Source organism: Gadus morhua, chromosome 1, assembly GCF_902167405.1.
Source record: "Gadus morhua chromosome 1, gadMor3.0, whole genome shotgun sequence".
NCBI lineage: Eukaryota > Metazoa > Chordata > Actinopteri > Gadiformes > Gadidae > Gadus > Gadus morhua.
In genome coordinates, this window is record NC_044048.1 from 4879072 (window position 1) to 4905452 (window position 26381).

Below are 26381 nucleotides of genomic sequence, written 5' to 3' on the forward strand. Positions count from 1 at the left end.
CTTTCGGGAAACCGTGTGAAATCTGTAAGATGCTCGTACGACGAACTTCACAAACCACTTAGGCTAACGATGCTTCCGGGAAACTGGGCCCAGAACTCACCTAAAATTGAACCCGTTATGTTGTTTCAATGTTCTTGGAGACAGAGAGGTCAAATGTCAGTTAATATTTTCAGTTAACAAGTTCTTTCTGAAAATAACATACCAAAAGTAAAAAGAGTATATCTCCACAAATGCAAGGGCTGTAATGTAATCTTGGTAACGAAAACAAAAAGAGAAAAAGAAAGAAGGATAACAGCTGATAGTTGTGCAGGTGAAAAAGTCAACGTGGATGCTACTTGGTAAGAGTAAATAAAGCTAGAACACAGCATAAGTGGAAGATTTAATTTCCGCCGGAAATAAATGTCATGGTTTAGATTGAATACCATCTGTATACTATCTAGTATCAGTGGAGTATCATATGTATGACTTCTTTTCTACGCCCTAAAATGCCTTAAAATATCTTTGAATTGGGGGGGAGGGGCTCAACCCGTCCACGGATCATTTGGGGAAGAAGGCGTTAATACTCACAGGCTTCCTGTTTGCTAAGAGCATGTCCAGCAGGAATGACGTTCTCACAGTGTCCAGTGTGGGAACGATTATGTCAGAATAGCTTGTCTCTTTGTCGATGACCACGTTGGGGGTGCATTCCATCCAGCCCACCCACTGCACCTAAGGACCAGCACGCCGCTCTCCATATCGGCCATCTACTCATATTCATGAATTGATTTGTATGAATGTAGTTGACATACCTTTCTCTCTTGGTCATCCTCATGTCCATCCACAAAGTTAGAGATCCCTGCATCATCGAGCATGTAATCATAGACCACGCCTTCATCTGGAAAACACATGTCCATCTGGAGGAGACAGTGTCAGTATGAGCAGTGTTCCTCTAGAGGAGACAGTGTCAGTATGAGCACAGTGTTCCTCTAGAGGAGACAGTGTCAGTATGAGCACAGTGTTCCTCTAGAGGAGACAGTGTCAGTATGAGCACAGTGTTCCTCTAGAGGAGACAGTGTCAGTATGAGCAGTGTTCCTCTAGAGGAGACAGTGTCAGTATGAGCAGTGTTCCTCTAGAGGAGACAGTGTCAGTATGAGCACAGTGTTCCTCTAGAGGAGACAGTGTCAGTATGAGCAGTGTTCCTCTAGAGGAGACAGTGTCAGTATGAGCAGTGTTCCTCTAGAGGAGACAGTGTCAGTATGAGCAGTGTTCCTCTAGAGGAGACAGTGTCAGTACGAGCAGTGTTCCTCTAGAGGAGACAGTGTCAGTATGAGCACAGTGTTCCTCTAGAGGAGACAGTGTCAGTATGAGCAGTGTTCCTCTAGAGGAGACAGTGTCAGTATGAGCACAGTGTTCCTCTAGAGGAGACAGTGTCAGTATGAGCACAGTGTTCCTCTAGAGGAGACAGTGTCAGTATGAGCACAGTGTTCCTCTAGAGGAGACAGTGTCAGTATGAGCACAGTGTTCCTCTAGAGGAGACAGTGTCAGTATGAGCACAGTGTTCCTCTAGAGGAGACAGTGTCAGTATGAGCACAGTGTTCCTCTAGAGGAGACAGTGTCAGTATGAGCACAGTGTTCCTCTAGAGGAGACAGTGTCAGTATGAGCAGTGTTCCTCTAGAGGAGACAGTGTCAGTATGAGCAGTGTTCCTCTAGAGGAGACAGTGTCAGTATGAGCACAGTGTTCCTCTAGAGGAGACAGTGTCAGTATGAGCAGTGTTCCTCTAGAGGAGACAGTGTCAGTATTAGTAAAGTGTTCCGCCAGACCTTTCACATCCTTCAGCCATGCAAACCACTCTGACACATGTGAACTGACCTTCTCCTCAGCCATTCTGCCCCTGAGCCAGGCACTGAAGCGCTGGCGGCTGCCCCCGTCTCCGGTGGCTCCAACACTCCACACCAGAGAGAACATGAACCAGGGTTGGATCAGCTCCCCCAGGCGGCTCAGTGTCTGCTGGGGAGGGGGCTTCACATCCTGCAGTACCAAACATTAGGAGATGAGTGGAGATTGAGCTGTAGCCTCCTCTTTGTGTTGTTCGTTCAAACCGCTGTGATGTACCACATACCATGATCTCATGGTCTCATTGCTGTTTCACTAAAACTACTTTACAACTATTATTTTGCAAATGTGTTTTAGATCAAGCTTGGAGAATCATTTCTTCATAAATGGCCATTGGATAAACAGCACAGAGTTAACCAGAGGTGGGTTGCAGACCTACCTCTTTTGGAACGAATGGTTTGAAGAAGCAGTCCATCAGGTTCAGAAGGCTACAGGTCAGGTTGCTGTCCGTTGAGGCGATGACCTCCTTCACTGACTCGTGCACAAAAGTGATGGAGTCCTGTTGAAACACATAGAAGCAATTTCTCATTTCAGCAGATATCAAAGTATTATCTTCTGATTTCCGAGGATATTCAATATGCTTACAACGGCAACAAATTTATGATCCACATGTAACCAACTATATGTGGTCATGGACATCGATGTGTACTCGTTTTTGATTAGGATGAGAAACACAGAGCTAGATGTGGAAGTGATACCTGCAGGAAGGCCGTGAAGAGGGAGCTGAGCTGCTCTGTGTGGGCTCGGAGGGGTCCGGGGAGCTGCCGCAGCCAGCACTCAGTGAAGGGCGTCAGGCCCAGGATGCTGGGCTCCAGGTACACCATGCCGCAGCGAGACACGGTGGCTGGAGATGCCACGGCCAGGTCCTGCACCTCGAACATCATGGTCATCACCTGCATAGAACACACCCAAAAGGACAGAGAAGGACTCATAACATAACCGAAACGGCTTGAAGGTCATGCTGTCATCTCAGCGAATAAACAGGTCATTATAATTGCTTTGTTACGATTACATAACATCCATTTTTTTGTTGCTTGATTATTGTTTTTTTTGCTCTATAGTTAGCAGGATAGTATAGTGGCTGATGGCTTTGATTCCCAGCCAGAGTTACTAGGTTTAATCTCAAATGTCCGCAGCATAACTATAGGTATCCTTGCCTAAACGTTACCTGCTCTTGATTAACATGTATATGACTTCACTGAAAGTCGCAATGGAAAAGAAGCATTGAAATAAAGTCTATAACCAGGAACAAGGAGTTTCCTCAAATAGTAAGAATGGCTCACATCGGTGAGCTTCATGATCTCCCCAGAGCTGAGACATAGCTTCTTGTTGTCGTCCAGCACCGTGTTCATGTTCTCGATCCACACAGCGTCCACGGGCCCGTCGAACATGTACCACTTCTTCTCCTCGTTCATGGACACCGCCCCGCCACGGATCAGGGAGGAAAGGATGCCGTCAGTCCTACGAGCGGACAAGATGTGGGTTTGTGTATGAAGGATGTTTCCCCTTTTGAGCTGATTAGGGAATCAATGCTTACCATTCATGTGTGAGCGGGTCAAACTGCCCGTAGAGCTGCCCCATGGTGATGGACTTCGGGTTGAGCACGAAGATGTGAACCACCTCGTACACACCACCGCTCACCGACGGCTGTCCCTTGAGGGCTGTGATGGCTGCTCCTAGTGTCTGGTAACACTAGCACATGGACGTACCCTTGACTATCTGACCTTGCTGAATCATGCCTGGGTATTATACATGTAGACAATGAGGAGGGATGCACAGGGTTGAAGTACTCACCTTGGTTTTGCCTGATCCAGCTGGCCCCACCAACATCAGGCCATGTCTTACCACTGTAGTCTCGTACAGCTGGATACACTTGGTGATGTATCCTGACAGACAGAAGGTAGGAATCATCACCGATCAACATTAGCCTTGTAGGGATGGGGGATAAATCGGCTCATTTTAGTATCGGGATATTCTGCCTTGGAAACATGGATGTTTTCTTAGTGGATATATATATGATATATGATGATGATACCATCCTACAGAGGGAGCTATAGTCTATTTGCTAACAGTTAATTTGCATTAACAATGAGGTTTTGTTAAGAAACTTTGAAAAGAAAACTACAGCAGACACTAACAGGAAAGTAGAACCGGTACACCAATATAATACCCATACGTTAAACACGTAAATCGTACAAAAATAAGTTAAGATATTTTCACAGAATCGCAACACATATAACACACAGCACTCAAACATTGAGTGATTCTAGTCCCTGTATCCTTGATTTAGCAGTATATGCCACGGCAAATTTGGATTGGGCTTCCAAACGTACACGCCACACTCACCATCGACATCTTTGAGGTTCCTCTTGTTGCAGACGTTGCGTATTGATTCCTCCAGGGCGCCATAGTCTACGGGCTCCTCCTTGATCTTCGGGAACAGATCTGACACAATACCGTTGAAGAGCTTCAGGTCATCCTGAAGGAACTTGGGGACGTTGACGTCTCGGATGGCCCGCAGGCAGATTAACTCCTGGGGGAGAGAGGGTTAAGTAGGAAACAGTTTACTGATATTTTCGAATGAATTGAAAAAAGTCAAAGCAAAAAAAATGCCCTTACCTCATCCATGTCTGGATTCTCTCTCTTAAGGTTTCCAGCAGCTGAGATCACAGTCTTCACGGCTCTCATGCCAAAGTCATAGTGATCCTGAAAACAGCAATACAAGTTCACAAGTTTTATCTGGCTAGTAAATGTCCGTGATTAAACTGCATTTCTTTACCTGAGCGCTAAGCTGCTCGGAGGAGAGCTTGAAGGTGGTGGTGATCTTTTTGGAGAGGACTTTGGCGTTGCTGAAGCCAAACGAGTACAGAGAGATCTCTGCAATCATAGCATAGTCAGGAACCATCATAGCCATGGGCCGGAACAGGGCCTGAAGTGGTTTTAAACATACATGAATCAGAGTTAGTACTGGTTAGAGTGAACGCAGACTGTTATTATCTTCTCATCATAGTCGAGGACCTTGAGGTTGTCAGGTAGTTCGGTGCGGCCAGCATAACCAGGGTTCATGGTGATGAAGACTGCGCACGAGGGGACAAGGGGGATCTCGGCCCCCTCAAAAACAAAGCGCTCCGCCTACAACCGCCACACACACACACACACACACACACACACATTAAGCTGAGAGTGGTGAGTACACCTTGGTTCATGTTATTTGGTTTGCACAAAATGAGTTGAGGGACAAGAGGGAATACATTTATTATTGCAAAGATTTTCTTTAAATTTCCATTGTTTGAGTGGTTACTGTTTGAGCGGTAGCGAGCATCATTTATATTCTAATATCCATATAAAGATCCATGTATATATATATTCTGAGGCAGCCTAATACCCTTTGCTGCTGTGCCTTTTGTATGGTGGTGATCTGTTGTGCGACTACAGACAGCACCTCCACGTCAATACGGTTAAACTCATCAAAGCACGCCCAGGCCCCGGAGCTGAAAGAGACACAAACAAGCCAATACAATGTAGGTCTAGAGTGACCACTTATTTGGTGTACATGCTAGAGCAAATGTCTGCATGATACGAAGGATTGTGCAGGACTCACGTGGCCAGTCCTTTAAGGAACTTGCCCATGGCGATGAAGTCCAGCTGGTCCGAGCAGTTGAACACCACGGTCTGAATGGCCAGGGCCTTGCCCAGATCCTTGGTGGTCTCCGTCTTTCCCGTCCCAGCCGGGCCCGCGGGAGCCCCCCCAAACTTCAGGTGGAGTGCTCCGGTGAGGGTCAGGTAGCACCTGAAATAATCTGGGTGTGTTTAAACCGTTTAAACCAGCCTTAAGGTACCTGCTGAGCCAGAACATCAGTTGAACAGCTGGGAGTTCACCTGTCGGTCAGAGGGGTGATGACGAGACGCCCAGAGTTGCCCAGGTACTCGTATCCGTACAGGAACTCTGCATTCACTGCCCTGACATACAGGTCCTCTTTGGCCCAGTAATATCTGCAAACAACAGGTATCCAGATCAGTGAGTGTGAGTGAGTGAGTGTGAATCACAATGCTGCAGCGAATCCAACCTCAGCTGGCTGATCCACTCAAAGTCGTTAACGCTGGAGACGCCCTCCTCCACCAGCTTGGCCACCACATCCTTAGAGTGGACCTCGATGACGATGAGAGCCGAGAGCACAGCCCTCTGCATCTTGGATAGACCGCCTCTCACCAGCTGCACCAAGTCCCCCAGCTGAACACCGCAAACAGCATACACTTAATATAGGACACTATTTTGTTCACCGAACAATCACTTTTTTCAGTTGAAAGGGTTCAGTTTGTTTCTAAGGAATTGGACATTTCTTTATTTTTTTACTAAAAAGAAGGAAAATTGTCCAGTAAAATATAAGAAGTCTGATCCTTCCAGCTAAAACACTCTTCCAGATCGGTAGTTTTCTACTGGCTGCACACCGTAGCTAAAGCGAGTGTGAAGTGTGTTTTGACAATGCCCCTCACACTTGCTCCTATGGAACCCAATTTTCCCTATGCGACTGTCACAACGGCTTAGATTGCATTGCTTGAATCTCTTAGACAGAGGTTGTAGTTGCTAAAAGTGTTTTTTTCTTACCCATTAAGGTGCTTACACTCTGCCCCGACAAACACTACCACGGGTCAGTGTGCCACACCGTTGGTGGTTGTTGACCGTTGAGGTGAAGTTTCTTATTGGTGAACACGTTGAACCGGTGAGGTTTTCCCAAAGTGGGTTTTTGTGGGAGAACTGTGCAAGCACCTTTAAGCTTCTTGAGGAGGCATTATATGCACATACGCAGAGCAATGGCCTTTTGTTTCTTCCAAAAGAATCCTTGATGAACAATAGCATCCCAAGCCGACTGATGTGGTAGTAGCGGGGTACCCCCTTGACCCTACCTGTGTCTGGAGCTCAGGGTAGAGGCGATGTGACAGGTCTCCCCGTTCCAGGGCCTCGGAGACCTCAGTGGTCCAGAACACCTGGCAGCCGGCTATCACCACCTGGCCCGGCCAGGACAACACCCAATCCGTTCGGGGTTGCTATGGGGCGCCAAAAGCACAACACACAGCAGTCACAAGACTATATACGTATAGTAGAGTATAGTAAATAGAATACATATATATGTATATTAGAGTATAGTAAATAGCCTATATATATATACGTATACTAGAGTATATATACGTATATTAGAGTATAGTAAATAGACTATATATATACTAGAGCTGTCAGTTAAACGCGTTATTAACGGTGTTAACGCAAACCAATTTTAACGGCGTTACATTTTTTATCGCGCAATTCTTTCATTTAAAAGGAAAAAACTTTATTTATTTTTTTCTTTGGCTCAAAACAAAGAAGCAGTAGCCTGACTACTATGTTCAAATGACATTTGTTCAAAGCAGTCGTTTAATTGCACGATAGAATCTTTTTTTATATCGTCCTGTTTTGATCAGTATATGCCAATGTTGTTATCAATAAAAAATCATTTGCACAAGGCAAGCCGATGCACTTCACCATGTTGATAAGAGAATTAAAATGAGAAGAATTATGGGACAAAGAAATCAAGGGATATTTAGCATAGAAAAAGAATTTGCGATTAATCGTGAGTTAACTATGACGTTAATGCGATTAATCACGATTAAATATTTTAATCGCTTGACAGCTCTAATATATACGTATATTAGAGTATAGTAAATACGGGGTAAGAAAGCTTGATGTGAGGGTCCAGGACCCAGAGCGGTCCAGTCATCCTTCCAGACCTCAGGGTAGGCCAGCAGGGAGCGGTGGATGTTGTCCCTCAGGCTGGCCTTCATGGACCTCTCAACCTCCCTCAGCCAGTTCTCCACGTTCCCGCTGGGCCTCACGGGCTGCAGCAGCTCCACCTCCTCGCCCTCCCCGGAGTACATGTGGGTGATCTGCAAGTCTGCCTGGAACTTCAGCTGTGGGCAGAGCAGGGGGGGATGGCATCGGACTCAGTACTACGCATTACTGCAACAACGCCGACAAAAAGCAATGCAAACCAGAACCACGCTGAACACGGAGCCCCACTTATAAACAAATACAAATATACAAATGTATACAAATATAAACAAATACGCAGCAAACATAGACGTAACGTTACAGACCAAGGTCTGAGATGGAAGGTTCAATGGAAGGACAGACAGGGAAACATATTGGGTGAAGAGAAAAATGTGGATATGGACCGCGTATAGACAAGGGTTTCGAACCCAATCGAGGCTGCGGGCCGTAATAGACCAAATGCTAGTCAACTAGGGCCGGACGATTCCTTTTTACTGTGACCCGCATAAAAATATAAAATTGTTCACAAAGTTTACCAGTGTGTTTGTCTTAACTTTCCCTGAGGGTATGGAAATGGCAGCGGACACAACATAATAAATCAATTTAACTTGCTGCGTACAAACTAGTCCTGCTGGCTTACTATTGACTTCATTTAATTAATGTTTATTTTGTTTCTTTACCTGTTATTCTATTTTATTTCTTTTGGCTTTTTTCAAATCCGTTTCTGCTTTTTCCCTCAAATATACCGACCTGCACACTTTTTGGGAGGATTGAATCGCCCAACGGGCAAGTTTGACACCTTTGATAGTTAGATCTAAATGGTGAATAAAGGGAGTTTCAGGGATGATAAATGCGTGTCAGGACCGACCCGAGCAATGTTCTCAAAGCACTTGCGCAGGTGGGGCTGCACAGCGGTGGGATCCTTGGTCTGGGACAGGATCTCCAGGAGCTCGTCGTCCGACAGGAAATAGAACCTGAAGAAACATTGATAACAATCAATCTGTTACCAGCACCTTGATAGACTATTTATCCTGAGGTCACACATCGACAGTTGAAGTAATTATAATAACAATCCCAATATGCATCAACGTGGATAGTGAATTGTGACACCACAACATTCACAGCGTCCACAGTAGGTATAGAACATGGCTCTTCTCCCAAGAAGAGCCAAAGAGCCAGTACTCCAAAGCAGCCATCACATATAGTTCAGAGTCAAACACAGACTTGACAAGAGGCTGCAGGTTGCATCCGTTCCAGTGGAAGTCCTTCGTGTACGTAGGGAAGGAGCATAGCTCTACAGGGTCTTGTACCTCTGTTAGGAGTCTGGCTGTATAGGGTCTTGTACCTCTGTTAGGAGCCTGGCTCTACAGGGTCTTGTACCTCTGTTAGGAGCCTGGCTCTACAGGGTCTTGTACCTCTGTTAGGAGCCTGGCTCTACAGGGTCTTGTACCTCTGTTAGGAGCCTGGCTCTACAGGGTCTTGTACCTCTGTTAGGAGTCTGGCTGTATAGGGTCTTGTACCTCTGTTAGGAGCCTGGCTCTATTGGGTCTTGTACCTCTGTTAGGAGCCTGGCTCTACAGGGTCTTGTACCTCTGTTAGGAGTCTGGCTGTATAGGGTCTTGTACCTCTGTTAGGAGCCTGGCTCTATTGGGTCTTGTACCTCTGTTAGGAGCCTGGCTCTACAGGGTCTTGTACCTCTGTTAGGAGCCTGGCTCTACAGGGTCTTGTACCTCTGTTAGGAGCCTGGCTCTATTGGGTCTTGTACCTGGGGAAGGCGCCTCTCTTGGTCTCCAGGTATTCACTGAGCCCCTTCTGGACCTGCTCCAGCAGCTTGTTACACTCCCTCAAGCTGTCCAGCAGACGGGCATTTGGACACACCTCAATCACCTAAAGACAAACACAGTTACCATTATAGCAGGAACATGCACACACAGCTATTTCCAACAGTGTCTCTGGTATCATTGCAGTAATAATCCTATATCCCAGGACCAGAACGGTGTATCAGCATGCCCACCTGTCTGTTTTCAAAGGCGCTCTTCATGATCTTCCTCCACATCCTCTCCATGCTCTGGTACCTCTTGGCCTCGACAGGAAGCTGCCGGTTGATGTCATCCGAGCTGAAGATGGGCTCCAGGTAGAGCCACGAGTTCTGGCAAGTGACCCACTCCTCCATCACGTCCTTCAGCCAACCAGCAGTGGGCAACAGGGCCACAAAGAGACACAACCATATCAGTGAGAGTTGCACCGTATTTATTGTGTGTGTGTGTGTGTGTGTGTGTGTGTGTGTGTGTGTGTGTGTGTGTGTGTGTGTGTGTGTGTGTGTGCGTGTGTGCGTGTGTGCGTGTGTGCGTGTGTGTGTGTGTGTGCATTTGTGTACCTGTGTCATCCGGAGCTTGCTCTCCCAGCTGCTGATGCGCTCCTCAAAAGCCTTTTTGTAGGGCGAGAAGGACATGCTCTGGGTCATGACGATGTGGTCGTCCAGGAGCTGGGACGCCTCTTCGGGGCTCTTCAGGACGTAGGTGCCTGTATCCTTGTAGGCCACTATATCAAATGCCACCGTGGACCAGTCCTTCTCCATCTTGTCAAGAGCCTGCGTTGGACAGACAGGAAGTGTTTGAGCAGCGCATTTCGGCATTAAGGTGCTGTAGGTAAGATTCAAGAGTTCTAGGACAGAGCGCAGAATTGTCTTGGAAATATAACACATAAAAAGCACCCCTCCCACACTACGCTTCTCCACCATTGAGAAGCTTTGGATTTCACGCAAATGTGATTGACAGGTAGGATGGATTCTCCAAACCAACATATTACACTCAAATAACATCTCTTAAGTAGCACCTACAGCCCTTTTGATAAGAAAATATTGAATTTCACATCGCAACCCCACAAGTACAACATTGAGAATGATGAAAAACATGACCTAGAAACCTGACTTTGAGTTCATGATCCCATATTCAATTCAACAGCCTTTTCATATTTTGATTGCAATATTAGATCAAAATAGATTCCGTTCTACGGAAGCCCCCTGAGCCGACGACCCTACCTGTTCGATGGCGTACTCCTTCCCAGCGCCCTCGGCAGCGCTGGCTATCTCCTCCACGTGGTTGTGCAGACCCATCTCCAGGCAGCGGGAGAAGGTGAGGTTGGCCTTGGGCTTCACATTCATCTGGATGTCGTCCGAGAGCTGCTGCCAGTGGCGCATCCTCATCCCCGGGTTCCTCAGGCCCTGGATCAGGGGGATGTAGGGCCGGAAGTCCTCGATCTTGTCACAGATTTCGACCGCCACCGCCTGGCAGTCTGAGGTAGAAGGAGGGCTCGGTCGATCACTACCAAATTGAATCCTATACTTTTTGACCGATTTGCTGTCAAAAAGTGCACTCAAATAAATACATTATTTCATCCAAGCCCACAATCACACAGCCTTACAGAGACTTGTTACAACGCATGGAAGAGCGCTCGATCATTGCTCACCGTACAACACACAAAGGTTATAGAGTAAAAACACAGGGTTAGTGTTAAACAGTAGTAGAAAGAAAATATACAAGAATATAATTTACGTGACGTGAAAATCAGGGAATTATTAGGCTCTAAAGGCACTTTTACTAAAAGATATACTATGCAACAGTTGGCAGTGCTGTTGTGCTCTAGTATGGCCTTCACCTTACTTCAGGGGTGGACCTCCACAACACAAGAGCCCATTATAGAGCCAGCCCTCTTAGTCCACTTGTCAATTCTGCTTCTGTCATCTACAGTACTGCTGTTGCCCCAGTACACGACAGCATAAAGGACACTGCCCATGGGGCAGGCTTGTAGGTCCCAGGCTAGCCCCCTCAGAGTGACTCACCGGAGACGTCCTTGAGCTGCTTCACACACTTGTGCATGCTCTTGAAGGCTTGGTTCACGTTGCGCTCCAGCAGCTCGGGGTCGATGGCGCCCAGCGGGTCGTTCATCCAGCTGTCGTGCCAGCGCAGCCAGTCGGACGTGGTGGCCCACAGGTCCCTGAACGGCTGGAAGTCCTTGGTCAGCTTCTGGAGCCGGTCGTACTGCACAACAAGGCAGTGTTAGGGTAGAGGAATAAGGCAAGGTTGACCTGTGGACTAACACAGGTTGATTTCCAGTTTGTTGGGACGAGTTGGTTTTTCATTTAATTTAATTGAGATCATCAGGGATGCCCATAACCCTCTTCTTGATAGTCTTATAGAACATATTAACACAAATAAGGGGAATATCAGAGACAAACATAAGAGAGAATATCTTAAACTCACACTCAAACTTGGAAAGCAGTCTTTTTTTTTTCTATCACAGCAAACCACAGGGGTTGGCAACACAATGGACTGGGAGATACAATCAATGGTAGCCTTCGAGCTATTCAAAAGGGGAAAGTTGTAGGCTTTCATGCTTACATTTGTGATGGGATTCCCGAAGAGACGCTCCCGGTTGTTGTACGTCTGGGCCATCACCTGGGACTCCTGGATCTGTTTGGCCAGACGCCTCACCTCATTGGCTGTTTCATGGGCCCGCCCAACATCTGTGTGGGCAGAAAACCCAGCCACCAACATCTAAGAGGAATGGGCTGGGAATTAGAAATCCTATCCTTTCAAAAAATGCAGTGGTTTGCTTTAAAAAACGAGGTTCATAAAAATAAATTAAAATCATGATACGACACTTTATCCATGATACTTATAATGTTTTTGCATTTTAAACAACCTAAATCGTCATAGAAAGGTGGAACAGAAACCTAACGTAATTAAGGCTAATAACACTAGAACAGTGTTTTTAACCTTAGTTAGTACACTTGTCACTGCTGGTCTGCGAGGGTACTGCAGGTGGTACATGGGATTATATTCCTAAAATACACATTTATAATATTAATCAAAATAATTATATAAATAAATGATAAATATTTTGAATAAATATAATAGAATGGCTTGTTATTACAAACAAAGAGTCGACCTTTGTGCATTAAATCATATGTTTCCATGTCCATGTTTTCCATTGATGTTCTTTGTTTATTGTTGATTGCTAAATAAACACAGTAACAGGGATTACTGATTTTATCTTTCCACTGGTTCCCACTGGCCATGTCTTTCTCGCAATACTAACCGGCCATTGCATGTGTATTTATATGAGGTGGTCTGTGAAAGATCTTGATGACCAATAAGTGGCAAACCTAAAGTCCAAGCCTGGGAACCACAGCACCAGGACTCTCTCACAGTATTCTGCTACACCAACCTGCAGTGAGTCCAGCCTCTCCTGGAAGTTGTTCTGGTCCACCATCTGGATCTTGTGGAAGCTCTGCTCGTCCTCTAGGTGCTGGGCAGCCGCCTCTTCCATCTGGGTCAGGATCTTCTGAGGCCAGCCGATGGCGGCCCACCTGAACACAACCCCACCACAGTCAGAGCGCGTCACGAACAACTTCATGTGCACCTTTCCCTAAACAGGTCCCATGTCAACACATGACACAACCGATTACAAAAAGCTCAACATCATATCATCAGTTATAGGGCAGGAAAGCATAGTGATTAGGGATTTCCGAGCTGAAGGGTACTATGTTTGATCCCCCATGCCCGCCGGCTACACATAGACTAGACGAGCAAGATTCCCAAATCAAGCCTGCTCCCCAATTCACGTATCTAAAGTCCCTGTAAATCACTTTGGATGTCAGTGTCTGCTGAACATCTGAAGTGTATAAATAGTACATATAAGTGAAGGTAGTATCAGTAGTAGGGCCTACTATGCTGTGTGCCGTCAGCGGCCTTACTTTGCGTTGAAATCCTCCTTAGACAGACTGCAGTAGAACTCATCCACCAGGTCGTAGTCCGACAGGGCCTTCTCCAGAACCTCCTGTAATGGACAGATGGGTCCGTTCACAAGTGATTGAGTGGAACAAGGGTGTAGAAGCTTTTATCTTCTTTCTTATCCGTACCTGGTGACTCTTGAGCAGGTCAGGGATCTGCTGCATCCACTCTCTTTGTTCAGTAAGTTCCTCGATGGTGTTGGGCTTCTCATTCAGCTTCTTGCTGATGGCCTTGCACTGCTCGCAGGCCTGGACACATGCAGAGTAGATCATGATGCAAGGAGAGGGGCAGTGATCAATAACTATGCGGGTTACCTAAAAGAACATCTCAATGTGTAAACGAGTTATCAGCCGGGAGTCCCCTACATATACATTTACATTGAGGGCATTTAGCAGACGTTTTATATCCAAAGCGTACATTTGTCTGAAGAAAGAGAAACAACAATATATCGCCGTCTGTACAGTAAGGATGTTCATAGAACCAAGTGCCAAGCACTAACAATTGTTAGGTTAACCCATTCCCCGTATACATCAAAGCTAGCTAGGATAAGATGCTACACAATGCTAAGTACTGTTTTTAAGTGCAAGCTCGTACAACATACAATAAGTGCGTACATTAACTGCCAGGACGTATAACCTACAAAAAGTGTGTACATTAAATGCCAGGCCGTACAAGATACCATAAGTGCGGCTGTGGGGGGGTAAGGGGGGTGACTATGTAGAGTCTATCTTGGGCTCACCAGGTCGACCTCCTTGCGTAGCGTAGAGGTAAGATGGTCTATCATGCCGTTAGCCAGGGCCTTCCGCTTCTTAGAGAGAGCCTGGCGCACGCTGTCCACACTGACTGCAAACGGACCGATCACAATGAGGGAGGGCAAGGAGGACTCCAGCCTCTTCTTCTCCTTCAGGATCTCCAGCACCTCCTTCTTCACCTCCTGCGCTGTCTGCGCAACCTGCTTCTGAGCCCTGGTGGACAAACAAACGGTAACAAGTTCAGCTGTCTACTGACAGCGGTTCTACTTCCATCTAGCTGGACATCTCTGTGTTCACCAGTTCATAGACAGAGGGCTTTTCTCACGTGATAAATAACAATATCAATTAAACATATCAATTGTAAGATAAATAAAGGTGTAATAAGAGAAGGGGACAGGACTCAGAACCTTGATATCCTAGACCAAATAGTTTAAACACTCTTTAGGACTTGTATCTGAGTCTGTTGCCTTGGGTAAAATAGGGCAAAATCACTATTGATTATAGTGATTTAGCAGAATATATGCTAAACTAATAGTGCATAGTAAGTGTGCACGAGGAGCGTCTTCTGGAGGTGCGTACCAGAGCAGGCTTTCTAAGTCTGAGTTGTGCAGTTCCAGGTACTGCTCGTATTCAGCAGCATAGGCCCTGAGGGGTCCACAGGCCTGTCTCAGAGCCGCGCTGACCTGGTCTCTCAGCTCGCACACCGCCGGTTCCCACAAACCAACCGACTCCAGCAGCGGCACCCCACTGTAGAACATCTGCTGCATCACAAACTGCAGATCAAGAGCATATGTAACTACGATGCCAAGTACTCCGATACCATCGGAGAAGAAACGAAAGGGCAGCCGATTGTGAACTAAGAAGGATGCTGGATAGCTCTATCTCCTCACCTTGTCGAGCTGTGGCACATTGTGTGTGGCCATGATGCCTTTGTCAAACAGGTTGATGACAGAGCTTCCAAACACCTCCAGTGGAGTGCTGTAGTGGACTCCGGTTTGATCCAAAACCAGGTCCACCAGGAAGAGGGGATTCTTCTTGGGCCTGGACCCAGATACAGACAGACATAATGCAGTGGAGCCGTGTGTGTGTGTGTGTGTGTGTGTGTGTGTGTGTGTGTGTGTGTGTGTGTATGTGTGTGTGTGTGTGTGTGTGTGTGTGTGTGTGTGTGTGTGTGCGTGCGTGCGTGCGTGCGTGCGTGCGTGCGTGCGTGCGTGCGTGCGTGCGTGCGTGCGTGCGTGCGTGCGTGCGTGCGTGTGTGTGTGTGTGTGTGTTTGTTTAAGGTTTGCAGTCAGTTCCTTGCATATGTGTAATGCAGAAGCTCTCTTTAATAATGTATGTACAGATGCACTGGTGTATTCCATTTTCCTTCTTTTATTCTTCCCATTTTAAATGGGAAAGCACAAAGTCTTGATAGTTTGTGAGTTCACCTCGACTCTGCATAGCTTCCCCCTTCCACCCCTCCTACCCACTTAATGTATGTTGTACGTCCTGCCACTTAATGTACAAACTTATTGTATTACGTACTTAGTTTTAGTACTTTTTTTTGCAACATCTTACCCTAGCTATCTGTGTTGTATACGGGGAATGGGTTAACCTAGCGATTGTGCTTGGTACTTGGGTCTACGAACATCCTTGTACCGACAGCGATTATTGTTGTTTCACCTTCTTCTGACAAATATACTTATTGTAAGTCACCTTGGATAAAAGCGTCTGCTAAATGCCCTAAAAGTAAATGTCCATTTAAACTCCCCATGGCTGTTTGCCTTTACCTGTATGGGCTGGTGATGAGGTCGCTGCCCCAGACCAGTTCTGGAGGAGCAGCATGGACACAGTGGCAGCTGTCCAGCACCAGCTGGGCCAGGCCCTGCAGTGAGCCCTGCACGAGGAAACGCAGCGAGTCCTGCAGCCTGTAGCGCACCACGGACAGCAGGCGACACAGCTTGGACATCCTGTACACCTCCCAGCACGACTCCTCCAGGTTGTACCAGCCGGGGCCCATCGAGCGCAGCTTGGAGCTGATGTTTTCACACAACGTGGACACCCAGGTCTCCCGGAGGAACAGAGAGACCTGGGGAGAGGGGTTTGGCAGGGAAGGAGGGAGGAGATGGGTGGAGGAGCAGGGGCGGCTTGGTTCTTGATAGTTTGGGATATTCTTTCAGAAGAGAAAAGCGGTATGACTTTGTGCGTGAGTTTGAGGTATTCTCTCTTTTGCATGTCTCTGATATCCCCGTTATGGGCTTAACATGGTTTTTGACCAAGCAAAAAACATTCTCTGAAACATGATGTCTATGAAATGTTTTCTGCCCCTACATCACAGTTTCACTTTCACACTTTTTTTGTTGGTTTCTTCTACTTGATACAATCAATAAGCTTTGATGGCAATACCTGTGAACGCATCTGAGACTGGATGAGCTCGAAGGCTTCCAGACGCACCGGCCTGCTGAACGTGATGTGGAAGAGACACATGGTGCCCAGGCGGTTGCACTGAGCGCATACTTCGGACAGAGCGCCGATCACCTCAGGTTTGGTCAGCAGACAGCTGACGACAAATACAGCTCGGTTCTTCTTGAAGGGATAATCAGGAAGAGACCAACAGCCTGTGGACACATCTTCGTATCAGTCATGGACACAGAGTCCTTTCACTGCCACAGTCATGAAACACATGCAGACAAATACACACAAATGCTCTCCCATGCACTCACACGAAGACGCACACAAACAAACTCATGGACAAAGACAAACACACACACATACAAACACACACACACACACACACACACACTCACACATACAGACACATACACACACACAAAAATACAAACATTGTCTCCCATGCGTTCACACACACGCACACACACACACTGTAAGACTTTGATGTATATTGACAGCGAAATTCTAACAGTAATCTACTGTATTTAGGATTATGGAATGCTGTGAAAAACAGTGCATTGTGGGAGTCTCAATGATCGTTCAAGCACCTCATCGGTCAATGTGTTCATTTACAGCCATATACTGCGAATTGCAAAGAATCTTGGGAAAATAACATTTCCCCTTGGTGAGGTTGGGGGAAATAGGGCACTTAGGGTGATGGGATAACCCCTGTGTTGGTTGTTTGTTCTGGCTGATGAAGCAGAAGGCTGATCTCGTAGTCGAGCAGCGTTTTATTGCTAGAGGCTAAGTGCTTTCTACATCTCTGGTTTAGTTCCAGTAGAAGCTAAATGCTAATGTGCTTGAAAACGATCTTTGAACATCATGCTATCTACACAAACTATGAAAGCTAAGCCCTAAGGAGTCCAACAGTACAAGCCTTATCATTTTGCTGCCAGTAGATTACTGTCATATTATTATGTGCTTTACAAATAAATGTACATTTACATATTACAGCTGCATGCTTATTTTGAGATTACAGCAATCTGCCGTATTTATTTGTAAATAAACAGTACGTTTCTGGGGAAACGGCTGCCAGTGCAAGTGCAAACACACACACACACAAAAATACATATATGGACACCTTTGCGTGGTACTGGCCAGGGTTGTGGCTGCGGCAGCGTGATGTTTGGAAACTCTTCTGGGTGACTCCTCACCACCTTCTCAAAGGTGATGCGGTTCATGGTGTGATCATATTCCTGCTTCATCTCCACCTCCAGCCTCTTCACACACTCCTGCAGCCTGACACAGCATGGCATCATATGGGCATTATATATCTTTTATTTTAGATATTTTGCTATTATAAAGTGATAAAAGAGTAAATAATAATAAATAATTAAAGTAGATAATTGATAAAAGAGTTTCCTATGCAATATCTACTTGTGTTCTATCTCTTCCACCGCTGTCTCCTATCCCCACCGTGACCCAGATCCTGGGAGACAACATGATGCCGTCATGAGCCATGCTTACGTCCTCCCTCTGAGTCCAGGCGTGGAGAGGGCGTCGGCCGAGATGTGCTGCAGAGTGGCCGCGTCCAAGGAGGGCGTCCCACCCGTCCCGCTCCACACAGGCATGCAGTCCACCGAGAGGCCGTACAGAATCATGGCCTCCGCCTTCTCCCTCGCACGCTGGGCCCACTGCACGCGCTCGGCAAACCCACGAGGGTCCTCGGCGCTGAACAGCAGCCGGATCCGGGGCACCCAGAACCCACCCCCTGGCAGGACATCGTCACCTGGACCGGGGAGAAGATGGAGGAGTCCAACCCACGTGAACAGGGACTAGTATTGGATAGTCTGGGGATGAAGGTGTTCGACTCCCAGGGGAAAGGTTCTGGGCTTCAACGCAGAAGCCAGAGTGGTGTAGTGGCCCTGCCCTTACCCTTCCCCTTAATGAACGCATTTAAATGTTTCAATTTGCTTTGGAAAAAAGCATCTGCAAAATGACTCTTGGAGCTCCACAGAAAGGCATTGTCCGACTACCCCTTACCCTAATAACTCCACAAAACCAAGTGGGAAGAGGAGGGCGCCTTGTGGACAGGCAGAATCCTCCTTAAAGGAACTGCCACTGCATTCAAATTGCGTCAAATTACCATGTCCAAAATGAGCTACGAATAATGGTTGATAAAAAAACGGAGTTTAAAGAGATGAAAGGAAAATGTCCCCGAATGACGTGTTGCTCAGCAGAGTACATGCCCTTACCGGCCCCTCCGTTCAGAAAGGGGGTGATCTGTTGCTGCCGTAATCGGCCGTGTTGATCTGCCTTCTGCACCAGGTACCGGCCTTTCTCCTGGCTGTAGGCCAGAACCCCCACCGCCTGCCAGCTGTGGGGACCGCTGGGGCTGTCAGGCTCTTCTGCAGAGAACAAAAGAAAACGATCAACAAATATCCAATAAATGTACTATGTGAAAAAAAATCATGCACCCAATTAAATGTTATGAAAGACCACACATTTCCATCCATTATCTGCGCAACAAAATGTTAATATATTGAATGTTTAGGGCAGTTTGTGCCCCGAGAAACGCTCCACTGAAGGTACCTGGTGGAGGCTGGTCGTCGGTGGGCAGCAGCGCCCGAGCTGGGACAGGCTTCCGCTCAGAAGAGGCCTCTGCACAGCCCAGAGCCAGCCAGTCAGCCGGCGTACGGCAGTCAAACTCCTCATTGTCAAACACCTGAGGGGGGAGGAGCCGGCGACGGACAGCTTAGTCTCTGATATCAGCTAGACCATGACACTGTATAGATGGATCTAAAACGAGGTGTTTTAGCAAGACAAGGCCTACCTCCAAGGGTAGATAGTTAGAGGCAGGCGGGCCAGGTTGATTTAGGTTCGGCACATGGTCCTCACTACCACTGCTTTGAGGTACAGGCATAAGGTGCGTAGCGTCTATGCCCTTTTCCGACAGGAGCTTTTCTATGTCGAGTTTCATGTACTCCTTTCTCCGTCTAAGTTCAAACAAAACCAGAAGAAACGGGACACATGAGCCAAACTAAAACCAAACAATGTGACGTGGATTCCACCAATGACTTTCTGTTGTTCTGACCACACGGCGTACCTCTCGATCTCTATCTTGCGGGGGGTCTTGCCAGGTATGGACTGATAGGGCAGCTGGACTTTGGCTGCATACGCCCCGGCATAGAAGTCAGTGTTGGGCGGTAACTCCGTGGTTGGTCCCGGAGGAAGGTTTTCCATCCGCTCATACACATCAGCCGCCACCTGGAAGGTCTTCACTGAAAGATAGGAAAGAATAAATAACAAAATACCATTTTAAAACGACGTGTCACCTATTCTGCGAGTGGCAGCTGACCTGTTGGGGTGTTGGGCTGACAGAGAGAGCTCCGTTGGGTTTCTGGTCTGTCGCTTGAAAACTAAACAGAAATAGAAATGAATGAACGGTCAGCAAAATGGTTACTGCATTGCATGCAACCATTCTGTCAAGCAATTATGTGTGTGTGTGCGTGTGTGTGTGTGTGTGTGTGTGTGTGTGTGTGTGTGTGTGTGTGTGTGTGTGTGTGTTTGTGTGTGTGTGTGTGTGTGTGTGTGTGTGTGTGTGTGTGTGTGTGTGTGTGTGTGTGTGTGTGTGTGTGTGTGTGTGTGTGTGTGTGTGTGTGTGTGTGTGTGTGTGTGGATGCCTGCGTGTATACGTGAATGTGTGTTTGGAAGTATGTGTGAATGTATGTGTGAATTTGTGTTAATACATGGTGCTGTGTATGATGTGTTTAAATTGTACCTTGTTTGTAGACACTCTCTTAGTGATCAAATCTGAGTATAGACCGGTCGGTTCATTCACTGGGGTTTTCCTGATAGGTGGTAGTTTTGTCCCATGACGAAAAACCTCTGGGGGTCTGGGGGTCTCTGGGGGTCTGGGGGTCTCTGGGGGTCTGGGGGTCTCTGGGGGTCTGGGGGGTGGTCTCGGTACCAGGATCCCAAAATGAGGCAGGTGCTTGCCTTCCATACTGTCAACGTAGAAAACGTCCACAAGTTATTTTACAAAGAAAATGAAAAGTCTGCTTTCTTTTCAATAATGTACCTATAAAAGCTCAAACAATAACAGTGGACGCGGTGACACTATTCTAGCAATTTGTCTGAAAGCGTTGAGGCGTCAGTTTAACTTTACCGTTCAACGACAGTTGGCTACTTGATAATATTTAAGGTTAACAATACCTTTAACAGTGCGCACTAGCCTTATTCTCTTGTATTTTAAATCGAACAGAAAGACCACAATATGTTTAAAAGTAGGAAACAAACGCAATATCTATAAATGATAGCTACCTGAAGAGGTTACTCTTAACTTCTGTGTAGAAATCTCGGTTTCCAATTCAAAAGTTTGACGCGCTGAGACGGCAACGGTTGTTAGGGAGGTTCCTTCCTGCACCGGTGGGCCAGAGGGCGCCAGACAGCGGGTTTACAACAGCTGAAGAGGGAGCCAGACTGCGGGTTTACACCAGCCGCCAGAGGGCGCCAAACTGCTGGTTTAAACCAGCCGCCAGAGAACGACAGTCTGCGGGATTACAGCGGCCGCCAGAGCGCGTGTTCCTACACCGGTCGACAGAGGGCGGGTTTACACATGGAGACAGACCTCTGCTGAAACTGAAAGATGTTATCAATCATGTACAGTTGAAGGATCACGTTATATAGTCAGCTCAAACACAATGTCTTCCGAACATGTCTAACGAATTATTGCACAAAATTACTTTGAGGTTCATTTTTCAGTTTTGTTGTACATAGTCCCCTTTCATTTCTATAGTTTCATTCTGTCAACTGTATGATAAGGTTTTTGTTTCTATCACATAATAAATACAAAAGCAATATATCCTCAACCATGAACTCTGGTACCCACAAAAGACTGCTGCATCCATAAATGAGAGCTGCATGAAGTTATGCTTCTCATGTTAATATCTTTGTATACACCTCTTTAAACATTATAATGATAACAAACTTAATTCGCGAAATTTTGATTAAAGTCCACACATTGATGGGAAAGATTTAACGTATTTAATCTGTACATAAAGAGTCAATAATAATGTACAGTTACCAGACTAATAACAATAATTGACATTTCTCTCTACATGGGTTAGCCTCTCACTTGCCAGCTGTTCTGACCAAGAATATTGATGCTAATGGCAGTAATTGTTCTGACTAAAACACACAGAAACACACACACACACACACACACACACACACACACACACACACACACACACACACACACACACACACACACACACACACACACACACACACACACACACACACACACACACAAACACACACCACCATCAAACTTCTCTTCCCATCAACCCCTGGTTGATGCCCATCTCCAAGTGTCTGAAGGGAGAAGACAACCCCCCTAACCCCTGCTATCCCCACACTCCTAGGTCACAAGGGCCCCAAGTTTGGGCCTTTTTCCCATGGTGGATGACAAGGCCTCATGTCATTAAAGCTTCAACTCAGGTCCCTGGTGTGCTTCATTGCGAAAGCAGGAATGCAAAATCAGGAATGCCGAGAATCCCTCTGCATTCTGCATTTTGAGCGAAAATTCAAAAGGACATATCCGGAGGCCTTCTGGTAATGGTTGACCGGTCGCTATAGGTGAGCTGCTCTAGGCTCTAGGTTTATTCTGTGATTCTGTTATAACCCGACCAAACCCTCAGTCTGTTTTTCGCCGCAGAGTGAGCACAGAGCTGAAATGGAAAGCCATGACATCAGCCAGCAATTGTAGTGCTCCAAAGCCAACAGAGGACTTCCCATGGGGACAAAAGCCAAACCACATCTAATGACGACATTATCATGTCCCCGTCTCTGCCTTCCAATGCCAAACAACTCGCGGACCGCACAGTTGTAATAATCATTATCAGGTGCCTAATTGTCATGTGAGAAGATGTGGGCAAGATGGTATCCAAGACAAATCACGAAAAGCTTCCTCAGCCACCCTGTCGTCAGGGCATAGCCGACTACCAGGCGTTGGTGGGCAGTTTCTGAGGCCGTTGGCCCGGGAAACGTCCACAATGGGACCTGATCACACAGATGTGGGCGAGCAGTGCTGGCTGGGTTGAGCCAATTAAATCCTAATATGCTTGTAATTAGCTTTGATTCACCCCATCACCCTGCTGCCTTATGACTCGGTCGACAGCGGCTATATCCTCAAGTTAACCGGCTGGCCAAATACCAACCATCAAACAACTCCATCGTTAGTTCTGTGCACGCCCACCCAGTGCACTTAGCCACCCATCGATTCCTTCTCCCAAACGGTGTGTTTGATTCATTCTCATTCTCTGCCTTCTGGTCCCCTTCCTTTTGACTGTGTTGGGCTGGTGTGGGGGTCACGTCTGAGTGAATTTAACTCCTATTTTACAGTAATGTTAGCAGCATGTGTTTCTAAGTATAGCTCCTACTGAGGACCAGATGTTTTTGGTCCGCAGGATCAAACGCCGGCGTCTCTCTTCTTATTGGGACGCTGATGGGCAAAGCAGGAGGATGGAGTGGTCTCACATTATTGACCCACAATGTCAGGTATTTTTACAAAGCCACGTGCAAACTGCATATGTAGTGCACCTTGTCTTACATGTGATGTTCCATTATGTTGTCGGGAATGCTTTCACATGGTTAACATTTTTCACGGTCACAAGTGTTCGACAGCCGGGTGTGTTGCCAGTTCATGTAAAAACCTTTTTCACACATGTATACTTCTTTTTCTAGTACATAGAAGTATTCACAAAATGAACAGCAAATCTTCATTATCATTTAAATAACATAACATTTCAAGATTCAAGATTCAACGTTTTGTCACATACTCATACAGGATGCGCAGTGAGATGTTTGTGTCACATACTCCATATTTCTGTGCTTGAAAAATAAATAAAAGAATAGAATACAAATAAAATAAAATACAACATACAACATATTTAACAGAAATTAAGAATATTATCAATATATATAAAACTAAAAAGGGAGATGTACAAATTGTATTGTGCAATATGGCCAGGGTTAAAGTGAAAGGCCTCTGATTGACTGGTGGAAAACACTATTCCTCAGTCTCGCTGTGCGTATTTTGAGAGTCACAAAAAGTTACCGGGGTAATAGGGATCCTTCTGGCTCTGCTGGTACAGCGTCTGGTGTATAAGGATGAATTATTAGAAGGAATACATACTCCTACTTTGGTAGCCAAAAGCAAATTACCCCCAACAGGTTCTTTTGAGAGTGTATACAGCACCTAGACCAGGCATGTGTGAGTCACACTTTATATAGTTTGGGGCTTTGGGCCGTTGGTGGTGACCTGGACGGATATCAAGGTGTCCATTTGGGAAGGGTTGAACCACAGGTAGACCTGCGGCATGCTAGTTAAGCAAAGGCTTAATGATCGGGAAAGGACCCTAAAGCATAAAAGTGTCCAGACATGAGCCTAGTAGGAACATCTGCCTCTTATTTTCCCCTCCCATTCTGCCCAGTTCTCCCAGTGACCTTTATGGGGGGGGACCAAAGCCACTTCAGCACTCAAATGTCAGAAACCACAAGGGTTGTAAAATATTTCACATACGAGGTGCTGGTAGCTCTAAATTCTGCACGCAACATGTATGAACATGTGTATGTGGGAGATGGGGTAAGCACTACCTTTTGTGGAATTTTGCGTGTTCTTTTGTACGTACGTTGTATTTATTTATCGCCCTCGACTGTCCCGACCGTGAGGGATCTTGTTCAACTGCTCTTTTATCACCAATGGAGCCCCGTTCAAAGGGCTTCTCCATTTCAGTGGTCCAGATATGAATTATGAGGAAGAATCATCAAAGAGGTCTGCCTGTTATTAAATAATTGGTTTGAGAAAAACACCAATGGCCTTGTTGTCTTTAATTGGTTGGGCAAAGGAAAGCTGAGTAAATCTGTAAACAGGTGGTTGCATTTGATTGTAAGAATGTACAAGTAGTAAGATAGATATGTGTGGATGTGTTTGTTCGTAGTTATAATCACAAGTAAGATCAGTAGCATGTGGTCAGCTGCATCTTGATAATGGTGCAGACATCATGCATTCATTATGCTATAGCAGACCAGTAAGAGTTTATATTTTGGCCATTTTTCTGCATTTGCAGTTACAATTTGAAACAGCTTCAGCTATAAATATGGCACCACTACTCCACCAGATTATCTTCAAATTAAACCCTTTCTGAACATTACAGTCAACTGCTAACTTGACCAAATCACCTTTAAAACTAGCTTATAAAAAGGAAGGGAATAGAAAAGTACATCAAACAGCAAAAAAAGATGTATACCTTGAACTAGACCTATGAGGTAGAATATTATAACTGCCAACTTGACCTTTGTTGGTAACACAGCCTCCCAGTTTTGTCTCCCAGTCTGCGATCACGTCTGTCTACGTGTGTCTATGGACACACATGGATGGCCGGTCAGGTCATGCCAGAGGGCAACTTAATGAGCTTTGTTCCTGTAAGAACATTGGAGCTGACGCGGTGACACAACTATATCAGTTAGGAGACAGGTGGAGGAAGGGGGGAGGGAGAAGCCATAAGTTACACCCCATGTTCCTCGAAAGTCACGCATGTTTGAGCAGCGCCGTGAACAAACACCACGGGGGAGAGGGAGGAAGGAAGAGGGGGTCCCAGGAGGGAGCAGCCACAGCCTCCCTAACCCCGCCGCGGCTAAGCCCCGCTAAATGAGAGAAAGAGGAGCAATTAGAGGGAGGGTCACGGGTCTGGGAGGAGATCCCTCTGACCTCGTCTGCCTGGTATTTGACCCCTCGCGGCTGGGGGCCGCGATGAGTACATATTAACATCACTGAGAGCATGTACGCACACACAGGGGCTACGATGAGTACATATTAACATCTGAGAGCATGTACGCACGCACAGGGAAGAAGATCAGTACATATCAACATCTCTGAGAGCATGTACGCACGCACAGGGAGACGGTCAGGACATAAAGTGTCTCATCAGGTGTCCTTACCTAACTCGCTGAACATATCATACTGATATAACTATACTGTATGTGTATTGTGTTCAGTGTGTCATGGGGTATCCTTACTTAACTCGCTAATCTTAATATACTGGTAGAACTATACTGTATGTGTGTTGTGTTCAGGGTGTCATGAGGTATCCTTGCTTAACTCGCTGACTACTTGGCAATACAACATCGTTACATCAACCAGATAATTTTTTGTCGTCACGCTTTCAAACAAAATTTTGGTTCGAAAGTTGTTACAGAATGATGCACTTTAAGTTACAGAAAGTTGTTACAGAATGATGCACTTTAAGTTACAGAAAGTTGTTACAGAATGATGCACTTTAAGTGTTCTTTATAAAGAATGGGTTTCTGAATCATACAGTTTCTCTCTGTTCTGTTTTTCTGGTCCCAGACAGCTGGGATCTCTTGCGGGAGCGAAAGCTGGTGAAGTGTAATACAAAGACTTGACTCTTTCTTTGTACCTCTCTTTAGTAGAATGCCTTGTTGTCTCTGCAGCGTTCAAGATGTTCTTAACATCTTGCATCGAGACGCTAGCTCATTCTTTGCCATTTTCACTTTTGATTCTGAACTTTTTCGATTAGCTGTTCAGCAAAAAACATTTGCATCACATTAAGGAGATTTATATAACATTTCAATTTGGTACTCCATTCCAATTTTGGAGCTACTTTGTGCAATAAAACCTGAGAGGCTTGTTGTTTATGTCTTGACCTTAACGGAGGGGCGGGAGTTCACTGCCAGCTCCATGAAGATGTTGATATCATT

The 26381-nt window shown here is 46.2% G+C and overlaps 1 protein-coding gene across 1 annotated transcript in view; it reads right to left on the bottom strand.

The window, feature by feature from the left end:
* dnah1 (dynein, axonemal, heavy chain 1) overlaps positions 1 to 20534 on the bottom strand; it is a 48392-nt gene extending 27858 nt beyond the window's left edge. Inside the window, exons 1-41 of the mRNA XM_030357584.1 lie at positions 20377 to 20534; positions 19954 to 20014; positions 19702 to 19876; positions 19429 to 19591; positions 19188 to 19320; positions 18851 to 19003; positions 18123 to 18384; positions 17737 to 17894; positions 16611 to 16822; positions 15995 to 16293; positions 15116 to 15266; positions 14805 to 14998; positions 14213 to 14438; positions 13602 to 13721; positions 13437 to 13519; positions 12908 to 13049; positions 12079 to 12234; positions 11520 to 11718; positions 10719 to 10972; positions 10056 to 10268; positions 9693 to 9857; positions 9444 to 9565; positions 8547 to 8652; positions 7639 to 7818; positions 6781 to 6921; positions 5943 to 6106; positions 5755 to 5868; positions 5477 to 5665; positions 5261 to 5366; positions 4894 to 5007; positions 4655 to 4804; positions 4495 to 4581; positions 4222 to 4408; positions 3670 to 3761; positions 3413 to 3567; positions 3159 to 3336; positions 2574 to 2768; positions 2255 to 2374; positions 1852 to 2010; positions 789 to 893; positions 568 to 708 (exon numbers count right to left, since the gene is read on the bottom strand). Coding sequence (XP_030213444.1) covers positions 568 to 708; positions 789 to 893; positions 1852 to 2010; positions 2255 to 2374; positions 2574 to 2768; positions 3159 to 3336; positions 3413 to 3567; positions 3670 to 3761; positions 4222 to 4408; positions 4495 to 4581; positions 4655 to 4804; positions 4894 to 5007; positions 5261 to 5366; positions 5477 to 5665; positions 5755 to 5868; positions 5943 to 6106; positions 6781 to 6921; positions 7639 to 7818; positions 8547 to 8652; positions 9444 to 9565; positions 9693 to 9857; positions 10056 to 10268; positions 10719 to 10972; positions 11520 to 11718; positions 12079 to 12234; positions 12908 to 13049; positions 13437 to 13519; positions 13602 to 13721; positions 14213 to 14438; positions 14805 to 14998; positions 15116 to 15266; positions 15995 to 16293; positions 16611 to 16822; positions 17737 to 17894; positions 18123 to 18384; positions 18851 to 19003; positions 19188 to 19320; positions 19429 to 19591; positions 19702 to 19838 — 6225 coding nt within the window. The 5' untranslated portion in view covers positions 19839 to 19876; positions 19954 to 20014; positions 20377 to 20534. The remainder of the gene's footprint in view (positions 1 to 567; positions 709 to 788; positions 894 to 1851; positions 2011 to 2254; positions 2375 to 2573; positions 2769 to 3158; positions 3337 to 3412; positions 3568 to 3669; positions 3762 to 4221; positions 4409 to 4494; positions 4582 to 4654; positions 4805 to 4893; positions 5008 to 5260; positions 5367 to 5476; positions 5666 to 5754; positions 5869 to 5942; positions 6107 to 6780; positions 6922 to 7638; positions 7819 to 8546; positions 8653 to 9443; positions 9566 to 9692; positions 9858 to 10055; positions 10269 to 10718; positions 10973 to 11519; positions 11719 to 12078; positions 12235 to 12907; positions 13050 to 13436; positions 13520 to 13601; positions 13722 to 14212; positions 14439 to 14804; positions 14999 to 15115; positions 15267 to 15994; positions 16294 to 16610; positions 16823 to 17736; positions 17895 to 18122; positions 18385 to 18850; positions 19004 to 19187; positions 19321 to 19428; positions 19592 to 19701; positions 19877 to 19953; positions 20015 to 20376) is intronic.
* Between the last annotated feature and the right edge of the window lie 5847 nt (positions 20535 to 26381).